This window comes from Stenella coeruleoalba (genome assembly GCF_951394435.1).
Source record: "Stenella coeruleoalba genome assembly, chromosome: 5".
NCBI classification, from domain to species: Eukaryota; Metazoa; Chordata; class Mammalia; order Artiodactyla; family Delphinidae; genus Stenella; species Stenella coeruleoalba.
In genome coordinates this window covers 96,484,750-96,504,284 of record NC_137150.1, presented here as the reverse complement: position 1 = coordinate 96,504,284, position 19,535 = coordinate 96,484,750, and the positions used below count along the sequence as shown (strand labels likewise).

The 19,535-nt window shown below is 36.0% G+C and overlaps 1 protein-coding gene across 1 annotated transcript in view; it reads right to left on the bottom strand.

The window, feature by feature from the left end:
• The window catches only part of ABI3BP (ABI family member 3 binding protein), a 258,261-nt gene that overhangs the window by 118,677 nt on the left and 120,049 nt on the right, over positions 1 to 19,535 (bottom strand). Inside the window, exons 7-12 of the mRNA XM_079921882.1 lie at positions 18,960 to 19,008; positions 17,942 to 18,013; positions 17,275 to 17,367; positions 9,337 to 9,414; positions 7,419 to 7,493; positions 5,124 to 5,198 (exon numbers count right to left, since the gene is read on the bottom strand). Of these exons, the coding sequence (XP_079778008.1) occupies positions 5,124 to 5,198; positions 7,419 to 7,493; positions 9,337 to 9,414; positions 17,275 to 17,367; positions 17,942 to 18,013; positions 18,960 to 19,008 (442 nt within the window). The remainder of the gene's footprint in view (positions 1 to 5,123; positions 5,199 to 7,418; positions 7,494 to 9,336; positions 9,415 to 17,274; positions 17,368 to 17,941; positions 18,014 to 18,959; positions 19,009 to 19,535) is intronic.

Sequence of the window (19,535 nt, the reverse complement as noted above, 5' to 3'; positions counted from 1 at the left end):
TGCCATATGCTTGCGTGGCCATACCCTGCCATGGAAATAGAATCCTAAACACACATATAAAGACACAAGGGGAAAATACAACAGGACCATCAATAAGTAGCTGGATGAGAAAAGCAGTTATAAACACCACACACAGAGTTCTCAGTACCATTTAAATAAGTACATAAAGCTCTCTTCATATCATGGAAAAATAAAATACCTTTCCGGTTGGCCTTGAAATTTGTGAATATATTGCCTGCAAGAAAGTGCTCATGAAGCAAAACCAAAGGCTGCAGCTGTAAATCTCTAAGAGGCCACTGTAAATCCATAAACCATCTGTATACTTAAATTCTATTTTCCTGATCTCAAAGCATCCACGCCACCATTTATTCCTATTTTTTCTCCTCTCTAGGGCTTAATTCAGTCTGGTGGGCCAGATCTATGCTAATCAACACCTCATAGGAAGACAATAAGGTCCAAATGCAGAGTTCAACCTCTTTTCAACCACTGTGAGCAAACCACTTGTGGCCGAAACTTTCCAACCAGTATACCACTCCTCAGGCATGCTGATCACTTCAGCTTTCAAGGCTTTAAATAATTTATAGAGCTTAAGTGCATATAGCAATTTACTAAAGTTCTACAAAGCACTGAAAGAATGAAACACTGAAAATAATTAGTAATGAACTCCTAAAGGGAGCTCCCAAAGTGGATTCTAATGAAAAGACTGAGGCAGGCCATCCTCAGTTCTGTCAAGGGAAGTCTCTAAAGATAACTGTTTATTGCTCAAGGGGAAATAATTATGCCAGAAGGAACTGTCATCTTAGTAATAAGTTACTGTACAATTAGAGGGAAAAGTCAGTTTGTCTGGGCATGCTAGGGGAAGAACAGGCTGGAGAGTTTTCTAAGGATGCAAATAAGCACACTGTATCATCTAGGGTTATATGAAGAAACCATTTTTTTTTTATTTGATTAAGGTTCAAATCCCTCCTGGTACTAAATGATGGTCTTTTAAGGGGATGACCAAGTAAATTAAGGACGCTTAACACTGATAGCATTAGCAAGCCAGAAACAGAACATTGATTTCTATCCTCCTTCTCCAACCATGTTCTACTGGCTACCTTCCAGTAGAACATAAGACCAATTCTATTGCATCACCAGAAAGATGGACTTTTCTGAATGATTGTTATAAGCACTTAAGTATTTCTAAAATATGGCCAACTTTCTTTTAATTTAGAATTTATAAATAAGTTTACATTCTGGCATATAGTTAAAGAGCATATTTTTATAATTTCCTTTCTGTCCTTTAAGAAAAGGTGGATTTGCTAAGGAAAGCAAAATCAGTCAATCCCACTTGAACATACTTTAGAGAAGGTTTAAACGAAATACAATTCCAAATAATGAGATCACAAAATGCAGCCCTAATGAAGGATTGGGGCCAATAGACTAAAAGTAGGGAAGAGTATGTTTGATGACTGCACTTCTCAGATTTCCTAGGACACTCCAAATTCCAAATACTCCATCCCACTCTTGCCATCAACTACTGAAATGATTTCAATATTCGACATGCAAGTTAGAATTTCCATATAACTTTTTATTGACAAAAGTAATACAGAAATCTTTTTAAGAGCATGCATTCTGATTATTTGATACAGAGTATGAAGTAAATGTGGAAAACAAATCCAGTAAACGTTGAAGGAAAATGAGTTTTACAAAAGGTACTGATAAACCACGTTTAATGGTTGATAAAGAAACAAGCAGCCCCTGGCATCCAGGTGCTGGTCAGGCACTCGCAGCTAGGCTGTTGTGTTCACCTACGGAACATCGACAATTGAAAAGAACATCAACATCAGACAAGTTCACTTGGTGACAAAGATGGACCAAGACAAAAACAAGACCATTCTGTAACTGTGTGGGACACAAACGCATGAACACAAAAATTACTGTCCTCATATTCTGGCTAATATCTTTACCAGTCACAGCTTTAGTCTCACTCTTCTTTTCTTGCCTTCTAGTTAAGAATTCTTAAGATATTCTGTCACAAATTATTCCTATTTTCAGACAGCATCCAATTCAGAGCAAAGTTTCACTTCCTTAAACACTCCCCAGGATCACCTAACACAAGACTAAATCCCATAACATCCTCTTACTAACAGATCCACAGTTCCTCATGGTCTGCATTCTCCATTGTTATAAAAAGTAAATAAACCTAACTCTGTTCAAATACAGGTGTGTTCCTGGTGGTCTTTGGCTGAAGGTAATTGACATAGTAAATACAGATGCATTGCATGCCAAGAGAGAAAACAAAATATGTTCATTTCGCTATAATGATGTCATTAATACCAGCTGAAATATATCATTTCTTCAAAAGATGTAACAACTAAAAATGAGACCAATGATTTTATGGACTGGCATTCAAGTACTATCTCTGCCTCTCTCTCTCCTTAATTCTCAAATAATTGCATTAGGAAGCCATGTGAGTAACTGGAAAATACAATGATCATATATGTTGAAACTAAATAGGAAATAGAAACTTAGTGCCTGTGTAAGTTCACACAAAGTCAATTGAGAACCAAAGGGTGAAATGAATAAAAGGGTTGTGTGAATATACCAACTCTTTAAATCACAAGTAACACATTTGATGAATTTTAATTTGAAATTTAACACGTTAGGAAGATGCCACAGAATATTTATACAAGAGGTAGATGGGAGTGTTAAAAATATTAGCAGAAACAAGAAATACTTAATCGCCCACTTTAAGAAACCAATTTTACATTGATTTCAGGCCTCCTGTCCTATAACTGACCACATTCGATGCTTCTTATCTGTACCATGTGAAGTATTACAGACTACAGTGTTAAGGCAGTGCTTCTTAAACTTTAATACTCACACAAATCACCTGGAGATCTTGTTAAAAAGCAGATCCTGATTCAACAGATTTGAAGTAGAGCCCAAGATTCTGCCTTTCTAACAAGCTCCCTGGTGATGCCAATGCTCTCTCTCCAAACATCATACCAAGTAGCCCAGTCACAACAATTCAGTGTTGTAAGGGCTGGCTAGGAAGTTTCTGTGGCTTATGCATATGCCTGCAATCATACCGACCGAACTGTTACAGCCCATGACAGGCCCACACACTTCATCTACAGACAGCTGGCAGTCGAGAGTTTTTGGAAGTTCTCTGGCAGCCTAAGGTGGCCCTAGCAGGAGGGAAGCAGCTGAATAATGAAACTGCTTCCTGCGGCATTAGCAACTATTCATACTCCACCGGGCAAAACCAGAATATTCCTTTTCTGTAATTAAGGCAAAAGGAACCTTACTTTTACTGGGAATTCCAATCTCATCTATCTTTGTCTCTTTGTAACTCTACAACATTCACCTGCAAACGTATTTTCCCTACCCCCCCCCCAAAGCTTGCTTCAATTCAGGCTTATATATAATTCATATCCTAGGCATTGAAATTTCATAAGTGGTTTCCTGGAGGTTTTGGTCAGTTTGCTCTTAAATAATCATAAACACCAAAAATCTAGAGGCTGCTCAAGAGAAACCAGGAAGACCTTATATGCCCTGTGTTTACAGCCCAGAAGTTGAGAGATAAAAGGGACCTGAGTGTTCTACTAACTCAGTGGGCCCCAACAGTCTTTGGTTTGGAAGATGTGATACTTGTAAAGGGCGTGGGGGTCAGGCCAGCTGGGCCACAGTGCAGCAGATAAACCATCACACACGCCCACAGACTAGCATTGTTCCACAGTCTGCAGTGCAGCTGTGCCTCTGTGTTAACAGAACTAGAGGCTCAGTATGAAAGTCCACCCAGAGCCTGAATTTTAGACTCAGGTGACCTGAATTCTGAAGGTGTTCTTGCACCCACATTGAGTAATGGCACTAGAATTTCAGGGTCAGTGACATGGGGAATCAAGGCTTAGAAAGACGTAATTTAAGGCTTCTCTGTATTGGCTGACAACTATAACCAACTTATAAGTGTTTTCCCACGTGAGTAAACTAGGGAGGACCGTAACAGACATGCTTACTTCATTTGATGCCATCCTTGTATCTTTTGCTAAGATCTGAATCAATTACACTCACCAGAGAAAGGATCATTTGACTAAGATCTATGTGTCTGTAGGCTCATTCTCATCCTTTCTCAAACCAATCCTGTGCTGGACTCCTTTCTGGAGGATACCACCGAATGGGGGTGTGTTTAACATCATTACATGAACTTCTAACTACATTATATACTAATTATATGTACTCAAAAAAATCACCACTAGAAGGTTCACAAAATTAAAATACAAATAAGTAAAACAAAAATCATAGAAGTAATGACACAAAATGGTTTTTGAGGTTTTCTTATAATTCTCACATGCTGAATATTTTCTTTAGTTGACCACTAGACATCAAAGAAAAGACGTAAACGCAAAAACTCTTTAATTGAGAAAAATCTATTTTTTAAAAAGGAAGCTATTTCACTCAATCAATTTTAGTGTTGGAACACAAGAATTCTCGGGAGAAAAAACCAATTGCTATAGTTTACAAAAGAGCAAACCAGGATCCAGGAAAGTAGAGAAAAATAACTAAAATATGTGGTTGGTAGTAAAGCCAGAACTGGAACCAAGGTCCAGTATTAGTGCCAAGACCTGTGGTCTTTCCTCTATATCACAATATGTTTACATATTTTAGGACATATTTTATGTTTACATATTTTATTATTTCAGTAATAATATCTTGCACAAAGTAAACTCTCAAATGTTCATTAGATATTTTACTGAAAAAGAGGCAAATATCTAACTGCAAGGGAAATATTAAATTCATACTCTTAAATCAGATCACGATGGGATTCTTATTTTTGTTACTGCTCTCATGTCACTAAAGAGATCTCTAGAAATTCAATGAGCCAATTCACAGTTCACCTTCTAGCCAGACTTCTAACTGTATATCCAGACATTAAAACACAGATCTTTAAAACAAATGCAAAAGCATTTTGCTTTTGTATTGAAAAAAATGAAATTCATCTAAGCATCAAGAATGGATTATAACTTTACCATTTACTACAAAGTATATGGATAATCAACTAAACAACCTATAAAAATAAAAACGAGAAGTTATTCCATACTGTTGCTCCAATCTATTTTTTAAAAAAAGAATGCAATTACCAGTTTGAGGCAGCAGAATTTTGGAATCTTCAGATATTTTACGTGTAGGCACAATCCATGGCTTTTGACTTGAAGCTACAGCAAAAAAGAAATAGAATTCACTGAGAATTTTTTTGAGAGGATAAAGAGACAGAAATAGGTTGCTGGTGTGGTTAAGTGGCTACCAGTAGCCTGAAATAAAAAACACATACTGATCCAATTAAACATTATCACATATGAAGAAGAAATCAATATACACCCATTCAGAGAGCATTTGAGTAGAGACTAGAAAGAGACTAGAGTTTGGTGTCATACTCTCACTTTTTTGAGGACGGAAAACTAACTAAATGGGCTATATATGGAATTAATAGATTGATAATTGTTACTGAATTTGTAGAAAATCCAATCAGAGAAATAGTTGTTTTTGGCTTTTTTTTTTTTAAACCAATCAACCACTTGTTTGTCTGAGTTGACTGAATTCAGCAGTTCATTGAGGTTTGCGTAGATAAGATCCAGTAAACGTGTCCTACAGAATTAAGCAATCACCACCCACGTTGTAACACCAGATTTAAGGTGCTGTTATTACCCAAGGTGCCCCCAGGTTTCTCAAAAGGGAAGGGTGTTTTTGCCTGAGGAAATTCTGGAAGGCTTTTCGGAGCTGCAATGAAACACACAAGAAATGTTATGGCTTGAAGTGTGAGTAAGAGAAAAGGTTTTTAAAATCTCAAGCTTCAAAAACAAACACACAAATGCAAATTACTCAGGTAAGGTAAGGGACTGTTACTAGTATATATTTCTTACTCCTGTGTTTCAATGATGGATAATATAAGACAGCTTCTTTTTCTATTTTGTATAATAAAGCCACTGCATTTGAGGAGTTTGGGTTCTTTCTTTCACACTTATTAAACTAGTGTCCTAATTTCTTCAGCTCTGCGTATGTGTTCCCAGATATATTAAGTTTAAACTCAAGTCAAGCACCAAACACATATGAACTAGAAAATGTCTGTCCAATAGTTTTTAAAAATAGAATTTCAGTAACTATGTGACTTTATATTTAAGCTCCCCCAACAACTTTTTTGATATTGCAGGTAAATTCTAAGGATTCTAAGAAGCAGTCTGCAGAAATATCATAAATATATTTTCTCTTTCAAGAGAAACAGTTGAGTAAAAAGATATTTAGGAAAAATATAGAAAATAATTTATTCAGTGACACAATAATGTTGAATTAAAAGAATCAAATATAATATCAAAATATGACTACCCCCAAGAAAAATTACCAAAGGATATGTCATAGAGAAAGACTCTTTAGGATCCTAGATTATAAAATAAAGAATTTATAACATTTAAGGGCTTGGTATTGGAGAGTTTACTGTTCTATAAGCCATGTGTCCCTTTTTTTCTGTGAGGAGATAAATTTGAATGAATTAGCCTAAGGACTTCTTTCAAGCATGCATAATATTTCCAAGGTAATAATAAGCTGCAGTGTTTAATAATTTTTACCTAGAGTGCTCAGTGGCAATTCAAACCTAGGTATTAAAATAGTTTGCGGTGTTTCGGGGGTCCTTCCCCTAAGAACTGCAATAAAGAAGAATTCAGTTAGAAACTCCCTGAGTCGGGATTTGACGTTGTGGCTTAACCATGTCATGTGAGGCATGCTCATAACAGAGGGTGCACTGGGCAGCTGATGCCTTTCATGGAAATAGCTGGCTTTCCCTGGAAAAAGTTTTACATAGTTATAATTTGAAGGTATACATTCAAATGGCCATGGTGTGGCATGGAAGATCAACATCACAAGTACAGAACAAAATACGTACATGCTGTTTTTTTTTTTTTTTTTTTTTTTTGGAGAAGAGAATAAAGCAGGTTAGATTCTCTTGGGCCAAGAAGCAGCTAACTTGCATGACATGAAATTCTTAGTAAAAGGCATGTCACTTCAGGGGATTCTCCTTAAGTTTAGTACACACAAGACTTGGAAAAGCCAACTGAAATGGAAAGCACAGACATAGTCAAGACTCTCACTCCTCCAAGCTTTGTAGGTTAAAAGGTTGGCATTGTTTTTCTATACCTCCCAAGAGACTGGTAAAAAGGGTGTACAGTTAGCATATAGCAACCAGAGCTGCCTAGAATATTAGTCATCAGGATCAAGGTATGTCGTTAACACTTTAATGGAATTGGTCTGAGAAACAGAAGATGAACTACTGCCAGTAAGGTGGGAAAGAAAGTGGGGAGGATGGGAAGCCAAGGCATTGGGGTTACTTTTGTATGACGGTTGGGTCTTTTTTTTTTTTTTTTAAGAAAAAAAGTTCTTAGAATTACCCGGTATTGTTTCTGAAATGTCTAACGCACTAGACACAGTGGGTTTAGTGGTTCTTGGAACTGATTCAGGAGTCACTGGAAGGTAAAAAAGATGACTTTACAAATTAAGATAAATGATGAAACAACTCAAGACCATAAGGCACTTTTGTTGCCTTTTAGAATTAGAACTGACACTTATAGGGACTAATCCTTTTCAAGTTAATTATGTTAAGGGCTCCCTGGCTTGTGTCTGAACTGACACCTCCTCCCAACCCTTCCTTTCTGGGTTTGTCCACTTTCCATGTGTTCCAAAAAGCACGTGGAATTGACCCCCATGGAAGCATTTATCAGTTTAATCATAATTTTGGGTCTGCCCTTTTTTCTTAGCACAAAGTCTGCGATATAGTAAGCAAGCACATGATAAATATTTATTAAACAAGTTAATAAATGGGCAGATAACATAATGACCCAGGTCAAAAAGATTTATTTAGAACTATTACATTTTAAAGACTTCTCTCTTCCAAACTGTAGTCAACATGCAAAGCTTGGAACTGGGCTGAAATTATGAGGATTCAAATGCTCAGTCACAGGGTTGTTTCAAGTGCTAGATCAAAGGTAAAGATGACCTTCAGGTAAATAGTTTTTGAGGAATAAGAACCAGGATCACTGAGATTTGGAATGAATTGTGAGCTAGACAATTCCAGAATTTTGTAGGGTAAGGATATGAAATAAACACAGTGACACTGAATAATGAATTATGGTGTTTGCCTAAGTGTTTCTGAAGTGGAAAATCCTGAGGAAGGTTTGGCAGAGAGCTAAGAACTCTGTTGACTCTCCCATCAGATACTATGCCAAGAGAAGAAGTGTAGTTGGGAATGCTTTTCTTGGTATTGGCTAATTATATTGAAATCAGAAAACTACCTAGGAATTTCATTCAAATAGCTTATTCCAGCATCAGAGTCTACCCTTGCTCCAACTCCCATGAAGGTGGGGGATGGAAGGTCCATTTCTCACCTTTAGGTAGGACCAAGTACTTCTTACTCTGTCAGAAATATTTCTACTTGAATAGGTTTCTTGAAATCAAGCCATTTTATTTCCCCACCAATTTTTATTTTCTCTGGACTAGTTAGGAGTCCAAGAGTTTAGTACAAGGTAAATATCACTGATATTTCAATTTATGGCAATTTTATGGGTTAAGAAATTCACTTTAGATTGGAGTTACTTTGCTAAATGTAGATTTGGAGGAATTCTTGCCAGATATTTGTTTCACAGAGCTCTGGATGAAGTGGTATTGTTCTGGCAAAAACTCTGTAGTTCAGAGAATAACGTGTCCCCAGTGGGCTGGACTTGGGCAGTTCATTCACATAAGACGTGCTGAATGTTTGTTAGTAATGGTTGATAAACTGGGGAAAATGCGTACTGCGTTTATTCTTTAAAGGATTTTTACTGAACTATTAGGTATTTTCTACATGAGCATTGTTAATCTTCAAGAGACATTGTTACTAAATGATTCCAAGGTATTTTCATAGATATTAAACTATGGATTTATGAGGGATAATGGCATTTTGCTAAACCAATCACTTGTGAAAGTGAAGAAATGAAAAAATGCTCTCGTGTCTTCTTATAAAAGGAAAGCACCCAAACCATGGTGTTACATCTTAGTATAAAAATATTTCAGAATGTTGCGGTAACAACTTTCACTTAAAGTGAAAAATACATCTTCCATATTACATATCAGTTATAGAATTCAATGGTTCATTTGCATCTGCTGTTTTTCCAAACATTAAAGACCCAGAATCCCCTACTGTTGTGTGCTTATGATCAAAATGAATTTCCTACTGGCTCTTCACTGAAAAAAAAATACAGGCTTGTCAATCAGTTACTACTTGAAAATACATTATTTATTTTCTCAAAGTTAATAACGTAGGGATCTCATTACCTGTTACGGGCTGTGCTGGGATTTTTTCTATCTCTGGTGTTTTAGATTCAGCAGGCAGTGCCAAGGTTTCATTCTTAGCTAAAAAATTCAGAAAATAAACAATTTATCTCACTTCCTCATAATAGAGTATCCAAATATAATTCCCTCAAAACAATCAAGCAACAGACTATTTCAAGAAATCTATTCTGCTCTTATCCCTTCCCACCAGGCAGTCAATAAATTTATTGTGCATTTCTACCAGGGACTAGTATTAGAAGTGACAGTCTTCAGAATTCTTTCTCATTAACCCTAGGTAATTCTTTAAGATCTAAGTTGGCACTGGAATGAGGAAAAAAATCACAACCCAGTACTTGGATAGCTCTCAAGTCATTCTGACTCATAAACAGAGTTTCTTGAAGGCACAGGTTGTAAGACATATCAAATGCTCCCTGAAATTTTATATTCAATTACTCCTAATTTTTTTTTTTTAAAAATCAATGAATAGAAATTATCTGTTATTATGCATGGTAAAAAATATAATAGGCTATGGCTCTAAAGTTTTAGAAAAACATGAATAACACACATAGGAGACTAAGTTATTTGAAGATATTTGTGGTTAGGAAAAAATACCAACAGTTATTTATTTGAACCTCATGTTAACATAGATATTTTCTTTGGGTCTGTGTGGGAATTCAGTGTAAAAAAATGAAGTCTGGTTTTTTATTCTATTTCTTTTCTCTTCTGACAATTATTCAGGAAACTTTCTTCTAAAATTTAGGTATTCCTTTTCAAAGAAAGTACATTTCTGTACCAGAATTGCCCAATGATTAAGACATTCTCCATATTCTCCAAAATGCACTTAGGATTAACTTGATTCAGTTATTTAGCACACTGAATCAATGACCTACTTATAATATTTTGAAACAGTCTAGTGGCATGAAAGAATTCATTCATCTTTGAGATACCCTGATCATGTCTCCTTGAACTGATTATAATCAGATGGGATTTTTTAAGAGTCCTAAGGCTGTAAGGAACTTCTTGGGTTTCTCAGCTTTGGCACTACTGACATTTTGGGCTGGACAATTTTTTTTATGGGGTTTTCCTGTGAAATGTAGGATATTTAGCAGCATCTCTGGCCTTTACTCACTGGATTCCACCCTTCCACAGCTGTGACAACCAAAAATGTCTCCAGACACTGCCAAATATCCTGGGGAGGGGACAAAATTGACCTCTGTTGAGAACTACTGATCTAATCTGTTCTCTCAAAGTTCTTCGAGGATGTAAATTTTGTAACTTCTTCCTATAGTTCACATCACTGTTGTAAAGACCATTTTCTTCTTTTCAGTTAACATGGGCACAAAATATTCATTTACTTCTGATGGACTTAAAGACAATTATAAAGTCATCCCTTTCACAAAGATCATGGAAGCAAATCAATTTTCAATCTGTATTATGAAACTATATGATAGATTCCTTGAGCTTATGATTTTCAGGAGTGATTTGAGATGCTAGAAATAGGCGTCACAAGTGCTAGTGTACTTGCCATAGCTATCAGTCAAGTGTGTGTTCTGAACTGCTGTGCTCATGAAGCTGTACAGCATGTTTGTACAACAGAAATGTTTAATACCATTGTTCAAATTAATTTAGCAGGACATAAAGAGAAGGGACTCTTTCTGGAATAACTAAAAAAATAAACAGATCCAGTAAAATTTTATGATAAATTCTATTTTTTAGATTTCTAAATCTCATCAACATTTTTTTTCCTTCTTCTTTTGTAGTCACAGCTTTGGTTTAGAACCACTGTGAGTGTTAGCACAGGAAAAACTGTTCAGATTACAAATTTTGATGAGCTCTAGTCCTGTTATTTTCAGCATGTACCACGGGAAGATTTTTTTTTAATGTAATTTTTTTCAACGATCTCTTCTTTTTCAGTGTCCTCTTCTCCTTCAGGATTATTTTTACTAATCCTTTCCCTCCTGTGTAATATCCTACACTCTTGGTGTTTCCCTGGCTGACTAGGACTGTGTATTTATTTATTTTAAAAAATTATTTATTTATTTTAACCTCCAGGTTCTAGACTTTCAGGCAATGCTCTGAATTGCTTTGCTTTAGCTCCTTATGCATGCTCTTACAGGGTAATACCATTAACCTAAAATTAGGCTGCTAATGAAGAAAAACAGTAAACTACCTTCCCAAGAGGTATTTGTATTCTCTACCCATCACTAATTCCTTATAGAGGCATACCGTATTTCTAAACATGGCTCTTCGGGTGTGAGAGAATTGATTGAAGGGAAAGAACTTGAATGGGGACTCTCTGTGACTCCTATCAAGCCATGAGCATTCACCTACACTATCTATGTACAACTGGTCTTGGCAACAGCAGAGTAAAATGCCATTAGAACATAGCCTAAACCCCAGGAAATTCCTTTTCCTCTCTGATTCTTCTTACTGTTTTTCAACACAGTTGTTTCCTTTCATTATTGGCAGGCTAAGTCTTGGCTTTGGCAAACCCTTTTCATGTCCCCAGGAGGTGTGTGTATTACTAGCTTTCTTGTTTATTTCTCTCATTATTCATACCATGTGTTCTTAGAACAAAAGTTATTAATTTCTTGATGTCCCACATTGGGTCCTGCTGGAATGAGAATATTATTTTTAGGATTTAACCTCTTGTACAGGACTTTTCTGAATTGCAGTGGTAAATAACTTCAGGAAAGTTTATTTCACCTTCATTGGTATAAAGAACTGTTTATGCTCACACTCTTCATAAAAACCAGTAAATCTAAAATGTAGTTTGTAACATAGTCTAAAATGGTACATTCAGTGGGTTTACTGGACATCTTCAAACATACTGCCTATCAGTCTCTTCAATGTGTAAGAAATTCACCATGTATTCAATTTAAGATAGGTGCTTCCCTAGAAATAAGTTTTAAAATACATATACTATCTGCATTTTAATTTGTCTTCATTAAAATCACACTTAATCCTGAAGTTTCAGTGATTCGTATCAGAATAACAAAAGCAAAAAGCAAAGCAAACCAAAAAATCAACTGTTTAATTTTCTAAATTAAAGAAAATGAAAAGCTTGAACTGATATTAAGATAGCAGGTGGAACTTTGGAAAAACAAAACAAAACAAAAAATTTAGGAAATAGTCCTTAAAACCAAGAACTAAGGAACAAAACACATTTCAGTTCAACAGTGACATTTCTTGAAAGATGACATACAGATGGACAAAAAGTACATGAAATGATGCTTGACATCACTAATTATTAGAGAAATGCAAATTAAAACTACAATGAGCTATCAGTCACACCTGTCAGAATGGCCATCGTCAAAAAATTTACAAACAATAAGTGCTGGAGAGGGTGTGGAGTAAAGGGAACCCTACTACACTGATGGTGGGAATGTAAATTGGTACAGCCACTATTGAGAACAATATGGAGGTCCCTTAAAGAACTAAAAGTAGAACTACCATATGACCCAGCAATCCCACTCCTAGGCATATACATGGAGAAAAACAGAATTCGAAAAGATACAGGCACCCCAATGTTCACTGCAGCACTATTTACAATAGCCACGACATGGAAGCAACCTAAATGTCCATCAACAGAGGAATGGATAAAGAAAATGTGGTATATATATACAATGGAATATTACTCAGCCATAAAAAAGAACAAAATAATGCCATGTGCAGCAATGTGGATGGACCTAGAGACTGTCATACTGAGTGACATAAGTCAGACACAGAAAGACAAATATCATATGATATTGCTTATATGTGGATCTAAAAAAGGGTACAAATGAACTTATTTACAAAACACTAGTAGAGTCACAGATGTAGAAAACAAACTTATGGTTACCAGGGGATAAGGGAGGTGGAGGGATAAATTGGGAGACTGGGATTGACAAATACACACTACTATATATAAAATAGATAACTAATAAGAACATACTGTGTAGCACAGGGAACTCTACTCAATACTCTGTAATGGCCTATATGGAAAAAGAATCTAAAAATGAGTGGACATATACATATATGTATAACTAATTCACTATGCTGTATACCTGAAACTAACACAACACTGTAAATCAACTACACTCCAAAAAAAAAAAAAACAAGTGAGAGCAGTGGTGTGGGAAAAACTCTGCTCATTTTCGGTCTCCTTCACAAATCCTGGTTTTTGAATTCTGATGAACAGATTAGGGACCAAATCAGTAAGAGACTGGCCAGCTCCTTCCTTTTCTTCTCCTTCTGAACAACTCTTTCCCAAGAGGCCAAAACTAGAAACAAGAAAATCACAAATAGGAAAGCTCACTGGTAAAGACAAACATACAGTAAAAGCAGGAATTCATAAGCAAACATGATATCAAAACCAGCAACCGTGAGGAGAGTACAAAATGCAGGAAATCAGAATTGCATTTGAAATTAAGAGACCAGCAACTTAAAACAACCTTGTATATATATAGACTGTTTTATCAAAACCTCATGGGAAATGCAAACCAAAAAACTACAATAGATAAACACACAAAGAAGAAAAACCTACCCAAATACAACACTAATATGGTCATCAAACCACAAGAGAAGAAAAAAGGAAGGGAAGAAAAAAGACCTACATAAACAAACCCAAAACAATTAAGAAAATGGCAATAGGAATACACATATTGATAATAACCATAAATGTAATTGGATTAAATGCTTCAACCAAAAGACACAGACTGGCCGAATGGATACGAAAACAAGACCCATATATATGCTGTCTACAAGAGACCCACTTCAGACACACTTCAGACCCAGGGACACATACAGACTGAAAGTGAGGGGATGGAGAAAGGTATTCCACACAAATGGAAATCAACAGAAAGCTGGAGTAGCAATACTCATATCAGACAAAATAGACTTTAAAATAAAGGCTGTTACAAGAGACAAGGAAGGACACTACATAACAATCAAGGGAACAATCCAAGAAGATATAACAATTGTAAATATATATGCACCCAACATAGGAGCACCTCAGTATATAAGGCAAATGCTAACAGCCATGAAAGGGGAAATTGACAGTAACACAATAATAGTGGGGAATTTAACACCCCAATTACACCAATGGACAGATCATCCAGACAATAAATTAATAAGGAAACACAAGGTTTAAATGATACATTGTAAAAGATAGACTTAATTGATATTTATAGGACATTCCATCTGAAAGCAGCAGAATACATTTTCTTCTCAAGTGCACACAGAACATTCTCCAGGATAGATCAAATCTTGGGTCACAAATCAAACCTCAGTAAATTCAAGAAAATTGAAATCATATCAAGCATCTTTTCTGACCATAGCGCTAGGAGATTAAAAATCAATTACAGGAAAAAAAAAACTGTAAAAAACACAAACACATGGAGGCTAAACAATGTTACTAAATAACCAGTGGATCACTGAAGAAATAAAGAAGAGATCAAAAAATACCTAGCGACAAATGGAAATGAAAGCACGATGATCCAAAACCTATGGGACACAACAAAAGATGTTCTAAGAGGGAAGTTTATAGCAATACAATCTTACCTCAAGAGACAAGAAAAATCTCAAATAAACAACCTATCCTTACACCTAAAGCAACTATCTCGAGAAAGAAGAACAAGCAAGTCTTTCCCAGGCACGGGGCTAAGTATTAATAGGCTCTGGGCAGAGAACAGGTGAGTGCAAGAGTCCTGAGCTCTGGTTCTAAACACAGGTTCACTCAGGGAATTTCATATGGAAGCTTCCTGGCTTTTAGCACAGCATTTAGATGATGTAGAGTTGAGTCTCAGGGTTTACAGATAAACAGGAGGTGATCAAGTCTGATGCACAAATTAAAGAAATAAAGCCTAGAATCACTTGTCTACATTCTTGGAAGTAACTCACCATAGGACTAACAGGTATGAATGTTTTACAGTAAAAATGTAACAACTGCACAAAATCACAAAGATTTATGGGAAAATATGTTCATATCTTAATAAAATGGTGATGCATAGATTTTGAAAATTTTTCCAAAATTCTAAGTCCACTAATTATGCTTTTCTACCTACTTATTAAGGCTTTGCTCCTCCTTCTTCCAGGAAGTTCTCAAACTAACAGCTAAGGAGAACGTAAAGGTTTACCTTTTAGAACAGTTACAATCTGATTGCTTAACATCAAACAAGCAAACAGGTCAGACCTTCAATGAGGGAGGAGAAATTAAGTCTGAGGTTCCTGTGTGGGTGGGTCCCATGCCTGTGTAAATCACAATTATGTCCCGAGCCACTTGCAGTTCTGGCCCCGAGTAATGCTTAATAAATATTTGTTGAATAAATGTTGCCAAACAGGGGCTTGGGCCTGTTTCCACACCCATAAAATGTGAAGATTCAAGTATATAAGTGCTGAAGTTCTTAGCCATTGCCTAGTTCAAGAAAAATATTCTACATTTTTAAGTCTTGTTCAATTTCCACCACATCATGCCACCTTCTTCCATATTTATCAGTGGCCCAAGACATTCTCCAGAGACTTTACAGGGGTGGTTCTCAAAGTGTGGCTTCCAGACCAGCAGCACCAGTATCACCTGAGTACTGGGTACAAATGCAAATTCTCAGGCCCCACCCTAGACCCACGGAATCAGTATCCTGGGGGTGAGCCCAGCAGCCTGGGTGTAACAAGCCCGCCACGGCTTCCGATGCTTCATCAAGGGTGAGATCCTCTGCTACAGAGAGAATTCAGACTAATGTGATACTCAAATGCAGCAACTAGCTTAGCCCACTGGCCACCCCAATTGTTTCCTGGACTCCTTTTACAGAATTTTGCTGCTTTTTTCCCCAAATTGTTATGTTTTATGTTTTTTAAACACTAAAATCATATCAGGTGCTTTCTAGAAGTAGGAAGCAGTATCAATCTCAAAGTAAATAATAATTCTAACAGACCTGACCCTTACCTCAGTTACCACTGAAGACCTCTAGTGGCCCCTTGATAGTATAGTATAATAAGTGTAATTTATAACAATGACTCCATTTGAAAATTATACCTGTATAAATGTGTATATTTTGGTTAATTTGATCATTCACTTTTCTTTCATAAATATAAATATAAAATAACTATTTCCCTATAGAATGTGATTTATATGAATAACTCCAACACTCCATCCTATCTACCCTTTACTTTTTTTCCAATTTTTTTTATCGTGGTAAAAGATACATAACAAAAAATTTACAATCTCAATCATTTTTCAAGTGTACAGTTCAGTAGTATTAAATACATTCATAATGTTGTGCAACCATCACCACCATGCATCTCCAGAACTCTCCTTATCTTGTAAAACTGAAACTCCATACCATTAAACACTAATTCCCCATTTTCCTCCTTCTCCAGTCTCTGGCAGCCACCATTCTACTTTCTGTCTCTATGAATCTGACTACTCTAGGTACATCATATAAGTGGAATCACACAGTCATTTTGTCTTTTGTGATTGGCTTATTACACTTAGCATTATGTCCTCAAGGTCCATTTATACTATAGCAAATGTGAGAATTTCCTTCCTTTTTAAGGCAGAATAATCTTTCATTGTATATATATACCACATTTTGTTTATCAATTCATCTGTTGATGGATACTTGGATTGTTTCCACATTTTAGATATTGTGAATAATGCTACTATGAATATGAGTGTACAAATATCTCTTTAAGACCTTTTCCCCACCCAGTTCTTTTGGTTATATACCCAGCAGTGGAATTGCTGGATCATATGGTAATTCTATTTTTAATTTTTTGAGGAATCGTCATACTGTTTTCCACAGCAATTGTACCATTTTATATTCCCATCAACAGTGCACGTGCCTGTTCCTTAGTTTTTACTTTGAGATCCCCAAACAGCTCATTTGCTAGATCCCTTGGATATCCTAGGAATATCACTGCTAGTACTGTCCCTGCAACGTTCACATATAGATCTTTGCTGCTTACCTAACTGTGTCTTGATTGCATCCGAAATCTCAAACATTATGGAGGTAGGAAGTTTTATGGTGGTTTCATTAAGACCTGGAATAACAAGGTGGACTGAAAGAAAACAGAAGTAAAAGAAAATGCATCCCATCACAAAGTTCAGAGCATTAGAAACCATGAAGTTTTGTGCTTATTTTGCTTAGTCAATTTTAACCCAAACTTTAAAATGTTGGAAAAAATATGACAGTAACTTTTATGCAGAATCTTTTTCATATTCAGAACTGAACCACCAAATATTCTGGCTTTTAATCCATAGACTCAAAAATTGTAAAATGGTTGCTTAAAATGTGTGAACAAACACCATTATTAATAACAACTTTTAAGAGAGTAATTCAATATGACAAAGACTCCCTCATAACAGCAACAGCCCTGTGGGGTAGGCAGGAGGGGAGCCATCATGCCCAATAGGCACAAGCTAGAGTTGTTTCTCTAACACACTAGGATAGAGGTAGCATCTCTTGGATCCTAGCCTGGAATGGTCACAAGCCAGGATGCTAAATACTGAAGGTAAATGAACCAACATCAATTTAACAGACCTGCTCACAGTGCAAAATTCCATAAGGCCTTATTATCAAAAAAAAAGAGCCTGACTTGACTAATGTAGGTGTAGATTTCAAGATAGACTCACCCAGTATTGTTCCTCCATAGGGAGTCTTTTCTGGGGATTTAGTTGAGGCCCTGTGAGTAACATTCTGAATCACTGTTGAAATACCAAAAGATAACAGTGTGAATGGAAAAAAAATAGTCAGGAAGCAGAAAGAAGCTAATAACATGACACCATCTGCACTGGAGAAACCCTGATCTAACTTTTTAATTAACAGAAAGGAACTCATTGGGCTGGCTACACAGGCAACGAAAGGTCTAGAAGGCACATCTTATCTTAATTCCTGTGCCTTTAAGCAATGAAAGTGTTCCATTCTAATTAGCTAAAAATTTCCTTTCTCAGCTCTACTCTCTGCAGCCTACCCAAGTTAAAGAACTAGCACAAAATGAGGCAAAGACTGACTCAGTAAATAAAGAGATTTAGGAAATGTACATTTTCAGAGCAAAGAATCTTTGGATAATTCCAATACTGACTGACACTGTTTTGAGAATACTCTTGGGACATTGTGTTTCCTTAAAATGAATAACTATTTTAAGTGCTCAATCTCTTCCACCAAGAAACTTTCTGGAAATAATGGAGTCATTTAAATAATTTGAAAAACTGAAAGTCAAAACAAAAATGAGTGGAGGCTGAAATAAAACATAACTCTTAAAACCTGGATTTCTTTACTTTCCTTAAAGTGACCTCTATATCATAATTATCATTTCATTAATCCAAATATCCTATTAATGATTTTCTACATGTAAGCTATCTTAATCCTGAAGAAAGCCACATATATTTAATTGGATTTTAAAACTTAATGCTTGTTAGGGTTGCTCTGTCCCTGGTTGTCCAGCCAATGTGCTTTGCCAAGACCTGGCCTAACAGTACAAGAGTCAAAATTATCTGTCAACTTCTAATTTACTAGACTGATTTCTTCAAATTTTTTCTGGAAAATAATCAGAAAAATTGAAAAACTATGTGCTATGTTTAATTATCTCAGTTTAAAAAGTATATTAAAATAGTTCTAAACACATATCCAGAGCAGAGGCATACAAATTACCTTGCTTGATGATTGTTACTGGGATTAGCTTTTTTGGGACATATGCTGGCTGAAAAGAGAGGAAGAGAGTCAGCTTTTGAGTTACTGTTAACTTAAAAAAATAAATAAGTAAAGAAAACTGGAAGCACACCTTGTCTTTAGTGAAGTTCCCCATGACACAGGTTTAACAGCTGCTGAAAAGATCTTTAGTACATATATCTGCCTCTATTTTATTGTGCTCACTTGGTTTTCCCCATAAGTGTCCAAAGATTTGACAGAAGCAGTTTCTTCAAAACTCCCATTAGTTTAATTTACTTAGAAACTGCAATGGAAAGAAATTAAATCCTCTGAATTGAATACTAGTTTATTTTCACTTCATTTGAGAGGCGAACCAGCCAAATTCTGTCTTTACGCTTCCTCTCAAAAAAAGATTTCAAGCTACATATTCTTTTAAAAGCAATCAACATCAATTGTCTGAGTAGGCCCCACTGCTGCCCTGCTCCTTCAGATACAACTGCCGTGAACTCCTGACGCCACGTATTTCCTTGTCCATGAAGGCAGAGCTGGGACTCAGATCCAGACATTTCTACTCCCAAA